The 22,075-nt window shown below is 50.2% G+C and overlaps 1 protein-coding gene across 1 annotated transcript; it reads right to left on the reverse strand.

The window, feature by feature from the left end:
* Positions 1-1,428: 1,428 nt before the first annotated feature.
* LOC134509200 (kelch-like protein 10) lies at positions 1,429-21,798 on the reverse strand. Its single transcript, XM_063321679.1, has 3 exons — positions 21,767-21,798; positions 2,454-2,597; positions 1,429-1,960 (listed from the first exon to the last, which is right to left on the reverse strand). The coding sequence occupies exons 1-3, from the start codon at positions 21,796-21,798 to the stop codon at positions 1,429-1,431; spliced, it is 708 nt and encodes a 235-aa protein (XP_063177749.1).
* Positions 21,799-22,075: the final 277 nt, after the last annotated feature.

Here is a 22,075-nt window from a genome sequence, read left to right on the forward strand (position 1 = left end):
CCCTTGGGTTTATTCCTGACAGGCCCAGTTGTCTCCCCTTCCCCCCTCATATCTAGTTTAAAGCCCTGTCTAAAATCTCTTTTAATCGATTTTGGGCTCCTCCTACCCACTTCATCACTACCCACCTGAAATACTAAGAGGGGGTAGTAGTCAGAGGAGTTTACTAGGGCTGGAAGTTTGTCCAACACATCCCTGACCCGTGCCCCAGGGAGGCAGCAGACTTCCCTGTGAAGTGGGTCTGGACGGCATATTGGCCCCTCCGCCCCCCTCAATAGAGAGTCACCCACCACAATGACCCGTCTGCTTTTCCTTTTGGAGCCAGCTGTGATGCTGGGTCCATGGCGACTTGGTCTTTCTGACGTTCCTGGCCTGGGTGTCTCATCCTCCTCTCCAACAGCCAGTTCCTCCTGCAGGACTCCATGCCTGTTCTGCAAAGGTAACTGGGAAGGTGGGAGGGGCCGGGAGGGGATTCTCCTGCTTCCCCGAGCAGGGACCTGTTTCCATTCCCCCTCGTCTCTGCCATCCCCTCCTATTGCCTGGTGACGAGAGGGGAGGGGGTCCTCTGACTTGTGTGGGGCCTCACCCTGTTCCCTTTCTCTCCGGGAGCGGGTCCACCAGTCACTCTCCCTCTCGCATTCTCTCATGCTCCTCAACCTTTCCACTTCTTCCTTCAGCTCAGCCACCAGAATGAGCAGATCATTTACCTGTTCACATCTGACACAGGTGTTGTCTCCGCTGCCCTCCATGGCGAGTGCCAGGCTCCGGCACTCTTTGCAGCCAGAGGCCTGGATGCCCACATGTTTGCGCGGGGCCTCTGTCTGGGTGCCCACAGTTTTTTTAACAGCCGCCTTCGACCGGGTAGCAACCACGGCTGGATCTCTAGACACAAGCGAGACCTTGTGACTCGACGGCCAGCTGGGGGGAGCACTGGTTGCTCGCTCTGGGCAAGGACTAGTCCCTGCCCTCCCGGAGGCTTCCTATAACCTGGTGGCTTGATCGATCGGGGGAGGGGCTGTCTCTGCCCCCAGGCTCACTCAGCAGCCCGCCCACCAGCTGACAGCCCTCAGCACAGGCCGAGGGCTTTTGCCGGCTTCCAAAAGCCCCAAAAAGAGCTTTGTGTCGGCCCTTTTCGCTGCAGATCCCTTCCCCAGCTCAGTCTTACCATCCCTGAAGCTGGTCTCCGCGGCAAGAGTAAAGTCAGGCCCCCGAGTTGCAGGCAAGCAAACTTCCAGCTCTTCCAGGAGCTGGTCAACAGGACCTTCTGGGACACCGATGACAATCTCAATCCTATGAAACTGATAGAAATGGGACTTGCCGATTTGGATGAGGGACTGTGAGTGCGGGGAACGTGGAGTACAACGTCCTACCCTTGCCAAGGTCTGACTTCACAAGTGATGAGCAAAGTCTTGACTGTCAGAAACACGGAGTTTATTTTAAGAAGAAAAATCCCTTCTGTCCACTCCTCCAGCCTTCCTTGCTCAGCAAGAAGACAATGTGCTGCCTCCTGTTGGGCAGGTCATGAGCAGCCCAGGTGAGAACAGCCTCCAGCATGGCCTCTTCTCTCACAGGGAGCTCCCCCTTCTCCAGCAGGCGTTGCAGGTCATTGAAGGAGAGCTCCAGAAACTCTGCGGACACCCTGGTCACCTCCTCCAAGTGACGCAGGATGAACTCGTGGGCTGCTTCTCGCAGGTCAGCACAGCAGCAGTAGTGGGTGAATCTCCAGATGCCGATGCAGTTTTCCGAGCACAGCTGGGCTTTTAAGAAGTGGCAGCAGAGGCTGACGATGCCCAGGACGTTGAACCCGTCTGCCGCCACGAGCAAACTTTCAACGTTGTCCTCCGTGAGGGGCACTGTGCCGGTGTAGGCGTACTCGATGAGGAGCCCCATCGTTCCAGAGGAAGTGCCGTGGATTTGATAGACGTTGCTGTCGGCACTGCTGCAGTTGCTGGAGAACAAAGCCCTGAAAAACCAAGAGAGTGCTGCTGGGGAAGAAAGCGGCCTTGCCGTGGGAAACCCTGAGCCCGTTATCCCCTGTGCCCCCATCCCTGCACACCCGTTTGGGCACTAGCAGTAGGCACGCTGGGAGGCCGTGGAGTTTGATGAAGGAAGGCTTTACTGGGCGCTTGTTTTCAAGAGGAGCCACAGGGCGAGTGGGCACCTGGCTTCAAGAAGAACAGCAGAGAGTAGCCGTGTGTGGGGAAGGAAAGCCTCCTGCCTGACAGCAGAGCAGCCAGGCTGGCCACGCTCCCAGCCCCGCACCCTAGCTGGGCCTTCTCAGACACCACTTCCAGCTTGTGGAGGACTTTGGGTGCCTGGGCAGGGAGCAGGAGCAGGGGGAACTGCCGGAGGAGAGTTGGAGTGCCGAGGGAAGCGCTGGAGATACAGCCAGGCACAGTGTGGCACGGAGCAGGGAGCGCTGGTTGGCCCCATCCCCTCCTCTTTCAAGCACTCACCCGAAGTACGCACTGCAGTTAGAGAGGACCATCTTGTGCGCGTTGAATTCAACGCCGTCCACGCTGAGGATCACATCGCTTGGTGTCCCTTCCGGGCAAAGCCCGTGGAAGGCGGTGCAAGCCACAGCACTCATCTTCCCCTCCCTGGGCGAGGAGGAGGAGTATGCGCCGCGAGGCAAGCTGTCGCCACCTCCAAGCCTGAGGCAGTGGGAGACGCTCCTGCCACTCTGGGGTGCTTACAGCACTTTGTCCTTGCCCTCCCTCCAGCGTCGTAGTAGAACCCCTGTTCTGCAAAGGTAACTGGGAAGGTGGGATGGGCCGGGAGGGGATTCTCCCGCTTCCCCGAGCAGGGACCTGTTTCCATTCCCCCTCGTCTCTGCCATCCCCTCCTATTGCCTGGTGACGAGAGGGGAGGGGGTCCTCTGACTTGTGTGGGGCCTCACCCTGTTCCCTCTCTCTCAGGGAGTGGGTCCACCAGTAGCCTTTTTCAGCTCATTTATGATTGTCTTTAGGCCATTTGATTCTCTGAAGAAGATTCCAAGATATCCATTGCCTTTTCAGCTGATGCAGGAACCTTCTATAAATCAGGTCTCTAAGAAGGAGGAACGAGGCTGAGGTAATGATTTCGTTCTATAGTTACCCAGCCATAGCAAGCCTGTCTCTGTAAATTTCAGCAGACATCGGCTGAAAGGTCAGTGCTGAAGGGACATAAACCATTAAGGTCAGTAATCTCCCCCTTCAGAAAGGAAAGGTGAGCAGCACTGATGGTGCTAAAGGATCGGGCTACAATTTACGACTCAGAATTTTAGCTGATTCATGATGGGCTTAGTGTAGGTTTTGTGTGTGTTATTCAAGACTGGTGGTCAGAAAAATAAGAGCATGTGTGATCTCTAGAGAGCGAAAATCACAGCAATTACACGACCGGGCCACGGCGGGAGCAGAGGCTGCAGCTCCTCACACAAGATGGCTGTCGGGAGCCCCGTGCTGGGACTACAGCTCCCAGCGTGCCCCGGGGCGCCCCTTCCCGCCCTCTGACCCCCGCAGGAACCACGGCCGCCTCCCCAGGGCTGCCCCGGCCCAGGGCCAGGCCCCGGAGCCCCGGTGGAGCTGGGAGGAGGAGGGCGGAGAGGGAGAGAGTGGCAGAGAGGGGTGGGAAGGGACAGAGGGACAACGGGGAGAGCAGGGGGGAGCTGGGCAGGGAGTGGAGGGAGGAGAAATCCCGGTGAGGAGCAGGGGGAGAGGGGGGGAAAGAGATGGAGGGCAGGGGACAGGGTCAGGAGGAGGAGGCGGAGAAGGACAGAACAGCGACGGCCTCCAGGGCAAAGGGGACGGGCTGCAGGACAGCGAGGAAGATGAGGCCAGGAAGGTGGACAGAGCGATAGAGAAGGACAGGGAGCGGGAGAGAGAGATGCAGAGAAAGAAAAAACTAGCAACGGGCTATAGGAGAGACAGGGAGCCAGAGAGAGAAAGATAAATATAGAAAGAGAAAAACAGGCTGTATGGCAGAGAGGGAGGGAGGAAAAACATAAGGTCAGGGAGCCGGCCAGAGAAAGAAAGAGAAAGGAAAAAATAGCGATGGGCTAGAGACAGAGAGGGAGGAATTAAAAGATGGGGGCAGGGAGCCAGACAGAGAGCGATGAGGAGGGACCACAAATAGCAATCACGGGCAACTGACTCCATTTCTTGAGCACCCCCCGTCAGCCTCAAGGAATTACCAGGCGCCTCAAGGAATGCGCTGCCGGGAAAAGCCTTTCCCTGGGCTCAGTCCTGCTGCCTAAAATTGGTGATGAACGTCGCCCTGCAGAGTGGCCAGGACTGTGGGGAAAAAGCCCAGCTCGGGGCGGGGGCAGGAAGCACTCAGCCGGTTTTTTGTTTGTTTGCTGTTGGTTTTGCTGTTTAAAATAATACCACTTAAGCTCTAAATACAACCTGTAAGGAGACAGGAACCAGGTGTACTAGGATGGGCACATTTAGAGCTCAAACCCATCCAACAGCCACACAAACCACCGCTGGCTCCCGCTGCGCACACTCCACCGCCTGCTCGCAGGTACAGGCAGCCGCCCTGGGTCTTGAGCGCTCCCCAGGAGCGGCACCGCCAGGCAGCTCAAAAAATCTCACTGCCTGCAAAAACTTGAGCACAGCTTAATTCTGGGCAATTTTCCCTCTTTTTAGGCCTGCTGGTTAAAGACTCATCTGTTGAGACATGGCTCAGGACCACGCCAGGGCTTTCTGCACCCCATGGTGGCGATGGGCAGAGGGACATGTTCCCAGATCGCGGAACGACGTTCACGCACGGGGTGTCAGGGTCACCCCCGCCTGTTTTTTCCCAGCGAAGCCCCAGCCAGGGCCAGCCTCGAGCTGCAGCCCCGGGGCCGAGGCTCAAGGAGACCAGCCATTGCCACGGAGACCAGCTTCAGGGCAGGTAAGACTGCACTGGGGAAGGGATCTGTAGCGAAAAAGGCTGACGAGAAGCTCTTTTTGGGGCTTTTTTTGAAGCCGGGACAAGGCCTCTGCTTGTCCTGGGGGCTGTCAGCTGGGGGGCGGTGCTGCTGAGCGAGCCTGGGCAGAGCCCTCCAGGGGTTAAAGGCGTCAGGGAGGACTAGTCCCTGCCCACAGAGCACAGAGGGAGCAACCGGAGCTGGTGTGTGTACCGGCCGGGCCCAGTGCCTCTGCTGGCGTACGTGGTAAGGTCAGTCGCTCCTGGGGACTCAGCTGTGGTTGCTACCAGATCGAAGGCTATGTTTAGGAAAGCTGTGGGCACCCAGACCGAGGCCCCACGCAAACACATGGGCGTGCAGGCCTCTGGGTGCAGAGAGTGCCGGAGCCTGGCGCTGGCAATGGAGGGTAGCGGAGACAACACCTGTGTCAGATGTGAACAGGTGAATGATCTGCTCAGCCTGGTGGCCCAGCTGAAGGATGAAGTGGAGAGGCTGAGGAGCATCAGGGAGTGTGAAAGAGAGATTGACTGGTGGGCCCACTCCCTGAGAGCAGGGGAACAGGTTGAGGCCCTGTGTAAATCGGAGGACCCTCTCCCCTCTTCTCACCAAGCAACAGGAGAGGATCTCGGAGAAGAGGGGGAATGGAAACAGGTCCCTGCTCGAGGAAGCAGGCAAGTCCCCTCCCAACCTCTCCCAGCTTCCCAGTTACCCCTGCAGAACAGGTATGGAGTCCTGCAGGAGGAACTGGCCGATGGAGAGGAGGATGGCACACCAAGACTAGAGAAGACAGAAAGTACACGTCACAGCGGACCCAACTTCACTACTAGCTCCAAAAGGAAAAGGAGAAAGGTCATAGTTGTGGGTGACTCTCTGCTGAGGGGGGCAGAGGGACCAATATGCCGCCCTGACCCGCTACACAGGGAAGTCTGCTGCCTCCCTGGGGCACGGGTCAGGGATGTGACGAACAAACTCCCAGACCTAGTAAACCCCACTGATTACTACCCCCTGTTAGTATTTCAGGTGGGTAGTGATGAAATGGGTAGGAGGAGTCCAAATTCAATTAAAAGAGATTTTAGAGCCTTAGGGCAGCAGCTCAAGGGGTCAGGAACACAAGTTGTCTTCTCTTCTATCCTGCAGTGGCAACTGTGAATAAAGAAATTGATAGGAAGAGGCAACAGATCAACTTGTGGCTCTGGGACTGGTGTTACAGGCAGGGCTTTGGGTTTTTCGAACATAGGTGGCTATATGAGACACCTGGCATGCCATTGTCAGGTGGGACACAGCTGTCCCAGAGGGGGAAAAGAATTGTGGGGCAGGAGTTAGCAGGGCTCATTGACCGGTCTTTAAACTAGATATGAGGGGGGAAGGGGAGATAACTGGGCCTGTCAAGATTAAACCTGAGGAAAGAAAGCATGCCACGGTTTGAAGGAGACCACATTAGTGAGGACTCCCACTCTGACGTTTCATCAGAGAAAGGTGATAGACATTTAGAAATTACTGCTAGAGAACAATGGGAAAACCCTTTCCTAGAAGGGGAAAAGGGTACTAGGCTAAGAGTTAACAAAGCTCATGGACAGAGCTTTAAGCCGAAAGTTAAGGGGGAAGGGGATAAAACCAGGCCCGCTGGTAATGAACCTGAGTGTCAAGGGCCAAAGATGGGGGTGAAATCAGTAGCCCAGGTCAAGTGCATCTACGCTAATGCACGTAGCATGGGCAACAAACAGGATGAGCTAGAAGCCATTGTGCGGCAGGACAACTACGACATAGTCGCCATCACGGAAACGTGGTGGGATGATGGTCATGACTGGAATGCTGCAATGAGTGGCTATAAGCTCTTCAGAAGGAATAGGCAGGGAAGGAGGGGGGTGTGTGGCTCTGTACATTAGGGAGTTGTTTGACTCTATCGAGATAGACTCCAGTGATGAAGAAGTTGAGTGTTTATGGGTAAGGGTGAAAGGGAAGGCTAAGAGAGGTGATTTTGTGCTGGGAGTCTGCTATAGACCACCCAACCAGGATGAGCAGGTTGATGAGGTATTCTATAAGCGGCTGGCTGCAGTCTCGTAAACGCCAGCCCTTGTTCTAGTTGGGGACTTCAACTTACCAGACATCTGCTGGAAATATAACACAGCAGAGAGCAGGCAGGCTAGGAGGTTCCTCGAGTGTATGGAGGATAACTTCCTGACACAAATGGTAGGTGAGCCTACCAGGGGAGGTGCCTTGCTAGACCTACTGTTCACGAACAAAGAAGGGCTAGTGAGGGACGTGAAGGTCGGAGGCCGTCTTGGGCTTAGTGACCATGAAATGGTTAAGTTTTCCATCCATAGTGAGGTAAGGAAGGGAGTTAACAAAACCTCCATCTTGGACTTCCGGTGGGCAGACTTTAGCCTGTTCAGAACCCTGGTTGGGAGAGTCCCGTGGGAGGTAGTCCTGAGAGACAAAGGAGCCCAGGAAGGCTGGACGCTCTTCAAGAGGGAAATCCTAAAGGCCCAGGAGCAGGCTGTCCCCATGAGGCACACAATTAAAGGGCGGGGAAAATGGCCGGCCTGGATGAACAGAGAGCTCTTGATGGGACTTAAAGAAAAAAGGCAGGTTTACCACCTTTGGAAGAGGGGACAGGCAACTCAGGAGGAGTACAGAGATCGTGTTAGGTCATACAGAGAAAAAATCAGGAAGGCAAAAGCCCAGCTGGAACTCAACCTGGCAATTAACATAAGGGACAACAAAAAAGTTTCTATAAATACATCAACAAAAAGAGAGTGACAGAGAATGTCCATCCCTTACTGGATGCGGGGGGAAACCTTGCAACCAAGGACGAGGAGAAGGCTGAGATACTTAATGCCTTCTTTGCCTCTGTCTTTAATAGTCAGACCAGCTACCCCCAGGGTGTTCAGCTTCTTGGGCTGGAAGATAAGAATGGAGAACAGGACAACCCCCCTGTAATCCAGGAGGAAGTAGTTAATGATTTGCTTATGCACCTGGACACGCATAAGTCTATGGGGCCGGACGGGATTCACCCAAAGGTTCTCAGGGAGCTGGCAGGAGAGCTCACCAAGCCTCTCTCCATTATCTATCAACAATCCTGGTCAACAGGAGAGGTGCTGGATGACTGGAGGGTGGCCAATGTGATGCCCATCTACAAGAAGGGTCGGAAGGAGGATCCTGGAAACTACAGGCCTGTCAGCCTGACCTCTGTACTGGGAAAGATCATGGAGAGGATCATCCTGAGTGAGCTCTCAAGGCAAGTGCAGGGCAGCCAAGGGATCAGGGCCAGCCAGCAGGGGTTTAGGAAAGGGAGGTCCTGCCTGACCAACTTGATCTCTTTCTATGACCATGTGACCCGCCTTCTGGATGTGGAGAAGGCTGTGGATGTTGTCTACCTGGACTTTGGTAAGGCCTTCGACACCGTCCCCCACGGCATTCTCCTGGAGAAACTGGAGAATCATGGCATAGACAAGTGTACCCTCCGCTGGATAAAAAACTGGCTGGATGGCCGTGTCCAGCGAGTTGTGATTAATGGAGCAAAATCTGGTTGGCGGCCGGTCACCAGTGGTGTCCCCCAGGGCTCAGTTTTGGGGCCAGTCTTGTTCAATATCTTTATTGATGATCTAGACAAGGGGATTGAATGCACCCTCAGTAAGTTTGCGGATGACACCAAACTAGGTGGGAGTGTTGATCTGCTTGACGGTTGGAAGGCTTTACAGAGGGATCTAGACAGGTTGGATCAATGGGCCAAGGCCAGTGGGATGAGGTTTAATAAGGCCAAGTGCCGGGTCCTGCATTTTGGTCACAACAACCCCGGGCAACGCTACAGGCTTGGGGCTGAGTGGCTGGAAAGCTGCCCAGCTGAAAAGGACCTGGGAGTGTTAGTGGACAGCCGGCTTAACATGAGCCAGCAGTGTGCCCAGGTGGCCAAGAAGGCCAATAGCATCCTGGCTCGTATCAGGAACAGCGTGGCCAGCAGGAGTAGGGAAGTGATGGTGCCTCTGTACTCGGCACTGGTGAGGCCTCACCTCGAGTACTGTGTTCAGTTTTGGGCCCCTCACTACAAGAAAGACATTGAAGTGCTGGAGCGTGTCCAGAGGAGAGCTACCAGGCTGGTGAGGGGTCTGGAGAACAAGTCCTGTGAGGAGAGGCTGAGGGAGCTGGGCATGTTTAGTTTGGAGAAGAGGAGGCTGAGGGGAGACCTCATTGCCCTCTACAACTACCTGAAAGGAGGGTGTAGAGAGGTGGGTGTTGGCCTCTTCTCCCAGGTGAATAATGACAGGACCAGGGGAAATGGTCTGAAGCTGCGGCAGGGGAGGTTTAGATTAGATATTAGGAAGAATTACTTTACTGAAAGAGTGGTCAGGCACTGGAACGGCCTGCCCAGGGAGGTGGTTGAGTCACCATCCCTAGAGGTGTTTAAGAAACGTGTAGACATGGCTCTTCAGGGCATGCTCTAGTGCCCGAGATTATTGTTTGTGGTGGGGTGTTGTGTGTGGGGTTGTGGGTGTGGAGTTTAGTAGGTGGGTGTTGGTGTGGGGTTTTTTTTGTTTGGTTGGTTGGTTTTTTTGTTTTGGTTTTTTTTGTTGTTTTTTGTTTTTTTTTTTTTGGTGGTTGGACTCGATGATCTCAGAGGTCCCTTCCAACCGCTAAGATTCTGTGATTCTGTGATTCTTCTTCTGTATGGGGGCAACTGATACTGGCACGGGTTGGTTCGCTGGCTCAGTGGCAGTGGCTGCCACGGGGGTTCGAGTAGCCGCAGTGTCCGTCGCAGGGGTTGCAGTAGCCGCAGTGTCCGTCGCAGGGGTTGCAGTAGCTGCAGTGTCTGCCAGTCTGGTCTCCATCTCTTCCCCCTGAGGGTGCTGCGTACCACTGAGCAGTGCCTGGTGGATACTGGCCAGGGCCCAGCACAGCGCGGTGAGTTGTGCCTCTCCAGAATAGCCACAGCACTTTCCCTTCAGATATTCTACCACTCTGTCAGGGTCCTGTAATTGTTCAGGGGTGAAGTCCCAGACCACTGGAGGTGAGTAGTTCTCTAGGTACCTGCCCATGCTCTCCCACATGCCGTGCCACCCCTGACTGTCCAGCCTTGGAGCAGGTCTCCGGGTGGTAGTCTTAAATAGTTGCTTAACCCTAAACAAGACCTGGAACGTATTCAGGAGACATAACACTAGGAACATGCTGGTTTGAGCGTCCCAAGGATATTCAAAATTCTCAAAAGCTGTCATACCTGACCCGAAGGAGAAAAGGGAGGCAAAAGAGCTGGGGAAACTGTCCCCACGCCCTGTTTCCCCCACAGACTGGGTGTAATTATTAATAAATTCTGAGAGACGGTGCCCAATGTACGGACAGGACAGCAAAACCACATAAACACCCCAGAATAGCTGTCTGAACAGTGATGTTATCATATCATAAACAGATATCGCACAGGACAGCAGAATGATAATCCTCATCCTTCTCTCAGAGGTGATAAACAGCATCACGGGAAGTACATAAACCGTACAGGAATTCACATAACACAGCCATGAGAACAAACCAAGCAACATGATGACCAGCGACTATTTACCTAATAAAATAAATGCATACAAAAAATCCGGTTTTCCACGTTCTAGTTGGATTCTGTCGTTATCTCAACCCTTCGAGCCCCACGTTGGGCGCCAAAAAGGGCTGTCGTGGTTTAGCCTCAGACGGCAATTCCGACTCGGAATTCAACTCTGGGAGGGCGCCCCATCTTCGGATGGTCCCGGAGGAGATTCCGACTTAGCTCACCTGCATTTTCCGAACTGAGATAGGAAAGCAAAAAGAAAAGAGAAAGGAGATACTGCAGTTCCCCGTAATTTTTGTGCACGAAGATCCGGACGAAGACTCGGGAGGGAGTAAGTATATTGCGGTTCCGTTCGGTCGGGGATTGGGTACCCGGGTGCGAGTGACTGAGACGTCCACTGGGCTTAGTAGCCCACCGGATGAAGTGAGTGCGGACCTCCTAATAGTGCGGTTCCCATTTTCCGCGAGGGCATGGGCCACGAACGGAGGGAAGTGAGTGAATTTTGAGTGAAAGAAGGCACTTTCGGAAGATGGGACAGAAGAAAAGTAGGACTTCTGGTTCCATGCTGGAGATACGGGGTGGGGGTGGGCTCCCCGATATACCCCAAGATAGCCTGTTAGGCCTAATGATTAGATATTGGGATAGTTCCCCTTCTCGAAAAGGGAAGTCCAAGGAGAAATTGGTCTATTATTGTATGGAGGTATGGGGAAGAAAACAGATAAGAAAAGATTTATATTGGCCAATTCATGGATCCTTAGAGGACTGGATATGCCAACAATTAAACATATATGTTAACAACAAACGACCATTTAATAAGGAGGAGAGTGAATACGCCTTTTTATGGATCCTGGACACGGCTCAGGCCGCTAATTTGTTTCCATTAAAAGAAAAGAAAAATGATAAAAAGAAAAGGTGGGATGTAGATGAACCTCCAGCGTCTCCCCCACCCTATGTCCCCCCTCCGCAAGGTCCTGAGCAAGATCTCCCTCCAACAGCCCCCACAGAACCTGGGGAAGAGGCTCCTCCTTCTAATCACAGAATAACTAGAAGTCAAACTAGAGAAAGGAGGGAGGAAAACTTGTTGTATCCCTTAAGGGAGACTGCTATGGGGGGACCACAACCCGGAGTTGGATTTGTATCTGTACCCCTCAGCTCCGGGGATGTGAGGGAATTTAAGAAAGAAATGGGACACTTGTTAGAGGACCCATTAGGGGTAGCAGAACGTTTTGATCAATTCCTCGGGCCTAACATTTATACTTGGGACGAGACGGAGTCTATTTTAAAGATCTTGTTCACAAACGAAGAACGAGGAATGATCAGAACAGCAGGCATGAGGCACTGGGATCAGAGGCATCAGCATGGTCCCGCCGGAGATGTATAATGGCCCTTACAGCGGCCCAATTGGGACAACCAAGACCCCGCACATAGAAATAACATGATTGATCTCTGGGATATGATAATTCAGGGGATTAGAGATTCTGTACCCAGAGGGCAAAATATTAATAAGGCCTTTAATGAACAACAAAAGAAAGATGAAACCCCCACTGAATGGCTGGAAAGATTGAGAAAAAGTTTACAGCTATATTCTGGGTTAGACCCCGATAGCCAAGTGGGTCAAGCCCTGCTGAAAACTCAATTTGTAGCTAAATCTTGGACAGATATAAGGAAAAAGTTAGAGAAAATAGAAGACTGGCAGGAAAGGGGGTTAGATGAATTATTACGAGAAGCTCAGAAGGTGTATGTGAGAAGGGAGGAAGAAAATCAGAAGAAACAAGCCAGAATCCTGATGGCAGCTGTAAGGGAAGGACAAAATCAGGGCAGGAGAGGAGAAAGTCCCCGGAAGGGCCCAGTAGAACCGAGAAGAAGAAGATTTAGTTTGCGGGACATAGAATGTTTTTATTGTCGCAAGAAGGGACATCTACAGAGAAATTGTCGGAAAAGAATGCAGGATGAGGAGATTTTTAAGGAAGATTAGGGGGGTCAGGGGCTCTATTTGCTGGGGACCCCTAAGGTTACCGAGCCCTTGATAAAATTGAAATTGGGTCCTCAGCACGAAGTGTTCGAGTTCCTTGTGGACTCGGGTGCCAAAAGATCAACAGTCCAAAAGTTACCATCTGGATGTGTTGAATCAAAGGATAAACTCCAAGTAATTGGTGCAAAGGGGGAACCTTTTAAGGTGCCCCTGATAAGGAATGTAACAATAGAAGCCCCAAATAAATATGGAGTGGGAACATTTTTATTGGTCCCAGAAGCTGAGTATAACCTTGGGACGAGACCTGATGGTGGAATTAGGAATCAATTTGGAAGTAGAGCAAGAGAAATTAAAAGTAAGATTATGCTTATTAACTGCAGAAGATGAAGCCAAGATTAATCCAGAAACTTGGTATAGCCCAGGGTCGGTGGGAAAATTAAATATCAAACCGATCACAGTCTCCATAAAAGACCCAGACCAGCCAATTAGGATAAAACAGTACCCCATCTCTAGAGAGGGGAGAGAAGGGTTGCAGCCAGTAATTGAGAGACTTTTGGCCCAAGGGCTTTTGGAACCCTGTATGTCTCCCCACAATACTCCCATATTGCCCGTAAAGAAGCCGGATGGGTCCTATCGTTTAGTACAAGATCTGAGAGCCGTAAATGAACGAACCATTACCCGGTTCCCTGTGGTGGCTAACCCGCACACTATACTTAATCAGTTAAGTCCAGATTATAAATGATATAGTGTTATAGATTTAAAAGATGCTTTTTGGGCTTGTCCCTTAGAAGGAAAATGTAGGGACTATTTTGCTTTCGAGTGGGAGAACCCCAAGACCCATAGAAAACAACAATTACGGTGGACCGTTTTGCCCGAGGGATTTACAGAGTCTCCGAACTTGTTTGGACAAGCTCTGGAACAGTTACTGGAATCTTATGAATTAAGTCAGGGACTAATTCTAATACAATACGTGGATGATTTATTGATCGCTGGAAGAACTCAAGAAGGAGTCAGAAATGAGAGCATCAAATTATTGAACATTTTAGGCCTCAAGGGATTAAAGGTTTCTAAGTCCAAATTACAGTTTACTGAAGAAGAGGTAAAATATTTGGGGCATTGGCTCATAAAGGGACACAAGAAATTAGATCCCGAAAGAGTAAAAGGAATTTTGTCTCTAACAGCGCCCACTAATAAAAGACAGATAAGACAGTTATTGGGATTATTAGGGTATTGTCGACAGTGGATAGAAAATTACAGCAGTAAAGTAAAATTCTTGTACGAAAAATTAACTAAAAACGGGTTGGTAAAATGGTCCCCTGAAGATGAGAATCGTTGGGAAAATATAAAAAGAGATCTGGTAGAAGCACCTGTCCTCAGTTTACCCGATATCCGTAAACCCTTTCAACTCTTTATCAATGTAGATAACGGGACAGCTTATGGGGTTCTGACCCAAGGATGGGCAGGGCAGAGAAAGCCTGTAGGATATTATTCTAAAATACTGGATCCTGTAAGCCGTGGGTGGCCCACCTGCTTGCAAGCAATAGTGGCCACTGCATTAGTAGAAGAAGAAGTTGGAAAAGTCACCTTAGGAGGTGAACTAAAAGTATACACCCCCCATAACATTCGAGGAGTATTGCAACAACGGGCTGATAAGTGGCTTACAGATGGTCGACTGCTAAAATATGAGGGAATTTTAATTAACTCCCCTCGACTAGAAATGGAAACCACTTCTATTCAGAATCCTGCCCAATTTTTATACGGAGAACCTAAAGAAGATTTGACACATGACTGCCTCCAATTAATAAATTTGCAGACTAAAATAAGGGAGGACTTAAAAGACGATGAATTAGACGAAGGAGAAAAATTATTTGTGGACGGCTCCTCACGAGTGGTTGAAGGACAACGGAAATCAGGATATGCTATTGTGGATGGGTATACTTTTAAGATAAAAGAATCAGGACCATTAAGTAAAGCCTGGTCCGCACAAGCGTGTGAATTATATGCTATGCTAAGGGCATTAAAGCTCTTAGAAAATAAAGTTGGAACTATTTATACAGATTCAAAGTATACCTTTGGGGTGGTACATACTTTTGGAAAAATTTGGGAAGAGAGAGGCTTAATTAACACCCAGGGAAAAGGATTAGTCCATGAAAAGCTAATCTTAGAAGTTTTAAAGGCATTAAGAGGTCCACTAAAGATAGCCATAGTCCATGTAAAAGGACATCAGAAGGGACTAACCCATACTGTAAGAGGAAACAATCTAGCCGACGCGGAGGCAAAACGGGCTGCATTATTAATGGTTCAGACCTTGAGAGAGGAACCTGAAAGGCTAAAATTAGATAAAACTTTCACTCTCCAAGAATTGGATAAGCTAAAACAAATTGGAGCAAAAAGAGATGGTGATAAATGGCTGCTACCAGACGGCAGGGAAATTCTTCCAAAAGGATTAGCTTGGGGAATACTGAATAAATTACACCATAAAACTCATTGGGGAATTCAAGCTTTAGTGGATCAGTTTGAGACAAACTATGCCTGCGTCGGAATATACGGTCTAGCTAAAAGGATTTTAGAGGGATGTTTAACCTGTCACAAAGTGAATAAACGACAACTTAGGGAAAAGGTTCAAGGAGGTCGTGAATTGGCTAAAGGACCCTTTGAGAAAATACAGGTGGATTTTACCGAATTGCCAAAGGTGGGGAGATATCAGTATTTATTGGTCTTGGTTGATCACCTTACGCACTTTGTAGAAGCCTTTCCGGTGGTAAGAGCTACTGCAAAGACAGTTATTAAGATTCTCTTGGAAGAAGTTATTCCAAGATATGGGACTGTTGTGGTAATTGACTCAGACCGAGGTCCACATTTCACATCCAAAGTAATTAAAGAGACAACTGAATTGTTCGGTACAAAATGGGAATACCATACTCCCTGGCACCCACAGAGTTCTGGGAAAGTAGAAAGAATGAATGGGGAGATAAAGAAACACCTAACCAAACTTCTGGTGGAAACAAAAATGAATTGGGTTAAATGTTTCCCATTGGCTTTGCTTTACATTAGAACTCAGCCAAGAACAGATACTGGTATATCCCCCTTTGAAATGTTGTATGGAATGCCTTATGACTTTGGGTTATTAGTGGAACACCCAAAAGTCGAGGATAAACTTTTAACAGAATATATTTTAGAACTTACAAAAAGAAGACAGGAACTAAGAAAGAAGGGCTTGGTAGTACAAAGACCTCCCTTGGATATTTCCATACACCGAATCCAGCCCGGAGACCAGGTACTAATCAAAACCTGGAAAGAAACCTCCCTAACACCCCATTGGGAAGGACCCTTTGTTGTTTTACTTACCACAGATACGGCTGTACGGACAGCAGAAAAAGGATGGACTCACGCTAGTAGGATTAAGGGACCTATCTTCCCAGAGAAGTGGACTGTGACGTCGGAACCAGGAGATCTTCGAGTAAAGATAAGGAAAAGCGAGACCGGTAAATGAACCACTCCAGAAGGGAACTAAGAGATAGTTTATATCGATGGTTCCAAATACCACCAGGAAATACTCTACGAAAGGTATATTTTGCACCTTGGAGTAAAGAAAGGATACCGGACCAAACGGGGGGGGTGGATTATACAAACTAACAGGAACTCCCCAGGTTTTTCCATTTTGTTGCGAAACAGAGACAGAGATACCCGAATCACCCAGAATAGGAGATCTCTGGGGAATACCCTGCTTAGAACACCCTACTTCCGGACATTTATGTTGGGTTGTTTGCCGATGTCTAAATTGTAATAGAGATTGGTCCTGTGTTTCATTTAAGAGACAACCCTACTGTATGAAATATCGCAATGATTTGATACGTGCCGGGGGACCAAAGGATCCAGTGGAAATTCATAAATTATTTTGTGGGTGGGAACTGTCAGTACCTGAACTTTGGGAAGTACATGAAACAGACTGGTATAGAGTTTTAAGACAGTGTGCTGTAAGATTCGCCTGGAAACGGGCACAACAACCACATAGGTGGAAATAGATTTGAGAGATAACTAACTCTTTAGACCTTGGAAATTATTGACAGGATAACAGCAAAATTCCCCTGAAGACTATCTGCTGCTGCCGAGAAGATCTTGATATCCCGTTGCTCTCTGCAAAGGAGTAGACGAGGAAGGCAGAGAGGTACTAAACAGTGGGGAAATGAAAGCTGGCATCCTATTAATGGTATTGATTACCATGACTTTAGAAAATGAATCTTGGTTTAATCAGTCACCATGGCTGACTACCTTAATTTCTACTTTGGCGGGACCCCTCATGATGTTGCTATTGGCTCTGACTTTTGGACCCTGTGTCATTAATAAATTTGTAACCTTTGTTGAAAGCAGGTTAGAAAAAGTGCAGCTAATGGTGATGAAGCAATCAGAACTGGAAATGAAAATTATACCGAACGAAAATCCTGAATTAGATGCAGCTTGTGAGGTATTGTCTAGGTTTGATCAGCAAATCACTTATAAATAAAAAAAGGGGGGGATTGTAATAAGTAACTAAAGGTGATTTGCTGATCGAACAAGTTAAGCAAGAGGAACGAACCCATTGTGGCAGTCTTGAGAACTCCCTGTTTAACCAGAAGAGACATGTCCACAATGTTATCTTGCCACACCCACATGGGAACTCCTGTTTGACAAAAAGCTTAACCACAATGTTATCAGAATGTATTGTTTTAAGCTGATTCTGTGACCAACATTTTATCTAAACTACCTCAAGCAAGAAGCTACAGAGGGGCGTACCGAAGATGTCGAAACCCGACCTCCGTGAAGATAAAAAGAGCTGCTCAGCTTGCTTGAATTTGCGAGCCTTTGGTGGAGCTGCAACTCCCCGGCCGCCCAGCGCTGCTTTTGCCTTCCTACCTCAATAAATATTTATTGAATCTATTTCGGACTTGATTTATTTTAAATTCAACTATAACACTTCTGTGGCTGTGTGCTGCTCGTTCTCCAAGTAACCCAGGTGGGAACTGGTGCCAATGGGCTGAACCACGCAGCTTCAGTGGAGGAAGCTCCGATTTGAACAGGGCTGCTGTAAGTCCCAGGGGGCTGATGAGAGAAATGCTGGGTTGGGGGCAGGGATGAAGGCTGGCCATAGGCTGTGGAACACAAAGGGTCTTGATTTTCATATCTATTCAGACTGCATTAGGAGATGCTCAGGATCAGTATCACGTAGAGACCGCTGATTTCAATTCATGTATAAGCAGAAAAATAAAGTAGGAAAAAGAAAAAAGAAATCCTTTCTTCTTGTTGTTTAGTAATCATATTATTTCACTTTGATTACGTTCCTGAAACTTCTCTAATTAAGCACATGAGAATTGAAGACTTTAAGGAAAAATATGCCCAGAGACTTGACTCGTTAGGGCGTTTTGCATGTTAATGAGCCCTCTGGTGCCAAGTGCCTGAACTGCAGATCCTGAAAGACTGAACAAGCCTCAAGACAAGTAAAAGTCAGCAGCAAACCTCCAAGAGTTTCCGAGAGTCCTTGGAGGCTGGTGAAGCAGGAAGTCAGAGGTGCTGCTTCGAGGTGGAAAATCAAACGTGGAATGTGGTTGTGAAAGCCCTTGATGTGTGTCACCAAGCAGGACAGCCAAGCCCTGACCCCATCTGCTGGGAAAGGGGATCCGTCAACTCACGGGATGCTCACACCTCAAGCCCTGCTCCCCCGGACACTGCTTCAAGGCTTCTAACAGAGATGCAGACTGCTGCATTGGACATATGTACGTTTATATTTTTTTTAATAGGTCCTGATACTCCATGGGAAATCAAACAAACTCCTGAAGGAGTATTGAAGGATTCTTGATATGGTCAGGGCTGTATAAGGGCACATGTAAAGCATCCCAGCACCTGATGCGAATTAATTCGGTGGCCATGGAAGCTCTGATGCACACACAAGATGCCAGTGTGACCAGGAAGGGGAAGACTGGATCTAAAAAGCACGTTTTTCAAAGCTGAGAGCACTAGTGTCATGGTTTCACTGCAGGAGAGCTCCAGCCTTGGGGCAAAATCACAAAAGTGGTCTAGTACATCAGGGCCAGCCAATGTATCTGGGACAAGAATGAAATGATTACTGCAGATGACAGAAATCCCCCCAGCCAAGGTGCAGCTGTCTTCTAGCGACAACCCTTCCAGTTCAGGGAGGAATGTCAGGGTGGCGGAGCTGTAGCAGGTTTCCATGTTTTCCAGCAGCAGCCCCATGCTGAGGCTGTTCCCAACTGCAATTATGGGGCAGGTCATGGGAGGGAGGAGGAAAAGATTTTTCTGAAGGTTGGGGACGTTGCCCATTCCCATTAGGGGAAACGCCATTGATGATGACAAATTGTCCTAATCCCCTTTTTCCATGGAAAATTTTAGGTCTTCCTGTCCCCTCTCTCTTTGTGGGTACGCCTTCGAGTGACAACATTTGTTTCTCTTTTAGGTGCCTAAGGAAATTGGGAAGGAAGTTCAGAGAGGTGAAACACGGAGGTGTCTGTGCTTCTGAGTGCATCCTAGTCCCTAGACGTGCTCTGTTCTGTGTGAAGGGTGAGAAAAGCCATCTTCTGGAGGGCAGTGACGCTCCTGCTTGCAGAACCCTTTCGGACTGCGCGGGCGAAATGCTCTGTGGACACGCTGCTTTCAGACTGTGTGAAACAAGGGATGGGCCATAAGGACAGGGGAGGGTGAGGCAGCACACAGAGGCACCTGCGATGAACGGGAAAAGGTTCACAGAAGCACATCCCAGTGTGGCATCCAGGTGGTTTCGCAGAGGACGTTCCTCTCAAAGTCAAGTTACCTGCAGACAGAGTGTGTCCCACAGGCCTTCGTGGACGCCCTGGGAATAGCTGGTGGCACTTGTGCTCAACTCAGGTTCCTCTCCCCACATGCACATGATGTGCATGCTTGAGTCTCCTCCATGCAATGCAGACAAGGACTTCTGACCGAATCAGGTGGAACTTTCTCGGCTCGCTGTGGCTCCATCAAAGATGTCCCTGAGGCTCCAGGGGAACCTGCTGTGAAACAAGCTGAAGTCATGACTGATGTTTCCTCCCTCAGCTGTTGCGGGGGACATTCCTTCTGGCAGTATCATTTCCCCTATCAGAGGCAGAGTTAGGTCCAAGAACGACCTCCTCTTTTCCACCTATGAGACAGGACACCCAGGCAATGAAAGGGAGGAATCTCCTGTACCCCTGCAAACCACAGTGCACATTTGAAGTGCCAGAGGTGGCCCAAGGCATGTGCAGGTATCTCTAAACTTTGATGGAGCCGTTCAGAGGGACAGGGCAGCATCTGGGGCCTTCATTTTGGAGGCTCTTGGGGCATTGCTTTGGACAGCTGAAGTGACAGCAGATGACCACGTTTAGGACAATGAAGCCTGTTCCTGCTCACTCAATGCCCAACCTAAGTCAGGGCAGCTGCCCAATTTCAAGGTTAACTCCATCCTGTGGAGCTGCCTGAGGTGCCAGGGCTCTCCAGCACAACTGCGTGCAGCCGGCAGGGACAGCACAGGACTTGCGCGAACATCATCCCCATTCAGAGCAGCCGTGTAAGAGACCCCAAGAGACCTTCTGACGCGTTCAGTGCTTTCCTTCAAGCAACTGCAGTGAGGCAAGTGCTGTCCCATCTCAATCCAGTAGATGCAGGGAGTGCTTCTCCCACGTCCCTCAGTCATCCCTTTGATGATGCAATCAAGGAACAGAGCAATGATTTTCACAGTGTTCCTGTATCTCAGGATATCCATAGCCAAGGACACTTTCAAAAGCCCCTTGTCCTTCCTGGAGATCAGCTTCACCTGCACCACAGGCCCTCTGGGGCTGCAGAGACCCCGCAGGCAGCAAAGCCCTCTCCTGCTGGGGCTGCAGAGTCCAGCCCTGCTTCCCTCTCGTCCTGAGGAGAGCAGGGATTGATCTCCTCGTTTCCCCTTTACATTGCCATCTGCCATCCCCCCCAGCATGCTCTGACGCAAACCTTTTGCCTGCACGGTACTTGGGCACTTGGTAACAGCTTGCGTTGTTACACACACGAGCTTGGCCCTGGTGCCACAACTGAGGTCCAGCACATCTCTGCTCTGACACAAAGAACCTATAATCAAGGAGAGGAAGGGGACTAACTCTTATTTAACCAACCTGAGGAAGTCTTGGGCTCACCAACGACTTAACGTCTTACCGGGGACATCAATGACCCTGTGTATTGAGTCGACATGGCTAGGTTTTGGTAGGGGTGAGGGGGCTGCAGAGGTGGCTTAGGAGAAAAGGGATCAAAGCTGACTCCATGTGAGAGAGAGCCACTTTCAGCTGGCTCCAAAAGGGACATGCCACTGCCCGAAGCTGAGCCAGTAAGCAATTCTCGTGGCACCTCTGTGATAGCATATTGAAGCAAGGCTAAAAAGCAGCGTGCAGTCACCGTAAGAGAGAGGAGTGAGACACATGGAGACAAACAGCCCTGCAGACAGCAAGGCGAGTGGAGAAGGAGGGGGAGCGGGAGTGAAGCTGGGTGGGCACCTGGCAGCCAAAAGTCAGCCCAGCACCCCCTGACATTCCCAGGAGAGCACGGTGCAAATGCTCCTTTAGGTGTCTGGAGGCTCTTTGCCTCAGCTTTTTAGCACAGCTGCCAGATGGGCCAACCAATGTGATGCTCACCTGGGTCAGAAAACCTGTGTCATCCTTGTCAGCCTTGGCTCTAGCAGCAAAGAAAGAGTGGAGTCTCAGCTCCCGAGGGAGTGAGGACGAAGAGCAGAGTGCAGATTCCAGGTCTCAGGGTGGCAGACATTGGTCTGTTCTGGGAACCTTCCGTTCAGGCTGGAAGTGACCTTGCAAGATTTCTATAGACCAACATTCTACGCAAAGCAGGGTCACAGCAGAAAGTGCCTGCAGCATTTGGGTGCTGCCAGTTGTTAGGGAGTTCCCGCAAACTCCAGATCCTTTCAATGATGATGGAGAGTGGCTTTACTGTGGCATCGTCCTGCCCTCTCAGCTCCCTCGGATGCCACCCCTCCAGTCCCATAGACGGGTAAGGATTGTGTTTGCTCAAGTAACTCCTGACTCTAACCAAATTCACCACGGTTTTTTTTCCCTCCAGAGTCCTGCCTCAAGGCACAAAGGCCTGGGAGACCTTGCTGGAGGAGACCAAGGCAAGAAGGACACAGAGAATCTCAGATTCATCTACACCTGCTGTTACTAAATTCCAGCAGTGGCCACTCATTCTCTTTGTTTCTTCTTTAACTGTTCCTGAAGCAGCAGCCTCTCCTCTTGGTGCCCTCGAACCCTTGCCTTGCAAGGGTCTACACTTGGGAAGCTCTAGCTTACCTAAAGCCACCCCCATTTCTCCTCTAGAGACCCAGCATCTGTAGTCTGCTGCAGTCTTTTCTCACTCCCCTTGGGAGCTGAGACCCCAGTACTTCATGGTCGCTACAGCCCAGGCTGACATTGTCACACCCCTGATCAGAATTCCCTCTGAAGTGACTGGACTCAGCAACACCTTTGTTGGCCTACCTTGTGCCTGTGCAAAGAAGTTGTCCCAAGAGACCCAGAGACCTGCTGGACAGTATGCATGCTGCTGTGTTCACCTTCCAGTGGTGTCAGGGTCACTAATGTCTCCAATAAGACCTGGGGTCATTATTCTGGAGACTTCCTTGTGTTGCTAAATAGGCAAATGAGTGGAGATCCCAGTGTGATGTGTT

The sequence above is a fragment of the Chroicocephalus ridibundus genome, unplaced genomic scaffold (genome assembly GCF_963924245.1).
Source record: "Chroicocephalus ridibundus unplaced genomic scaffold, bChrRid1.1 SCAFFOLD_84, whole genome shotgun sequence".
NCBI classification, from domain to species: Eukaryota; Metazoa; Chordata; class Aves; order Charadriiformes; family Laridae; genus Chroicocephalus; species Chroicocephalus ridibundus.

Bases quoted from the DNA above. Each gene is read 5' to 3' on its own strand.
- LOC134509200 (XM_063321679.1), bottom strand. From the start codon at position 21,798: ATGAAGTACTGGGGTCTCAGCTCCCAAGGGGA. The intron at 2,598-21,766 runs GTGAGAAAAGAC...CTCCTCGCCCAG, and splicing joins GGTCTCAGCTCCCAAGGGGA to GGAGGGGAAGATGAGTGCTG. The intron at 1,961-2,453 runs GTGAGTGCTTGA...TTGGTTTTTCAG, and splicing joins AACTGCAGTGCGTACTTCGG to GGCTTTGTTCTCCAGCAACT.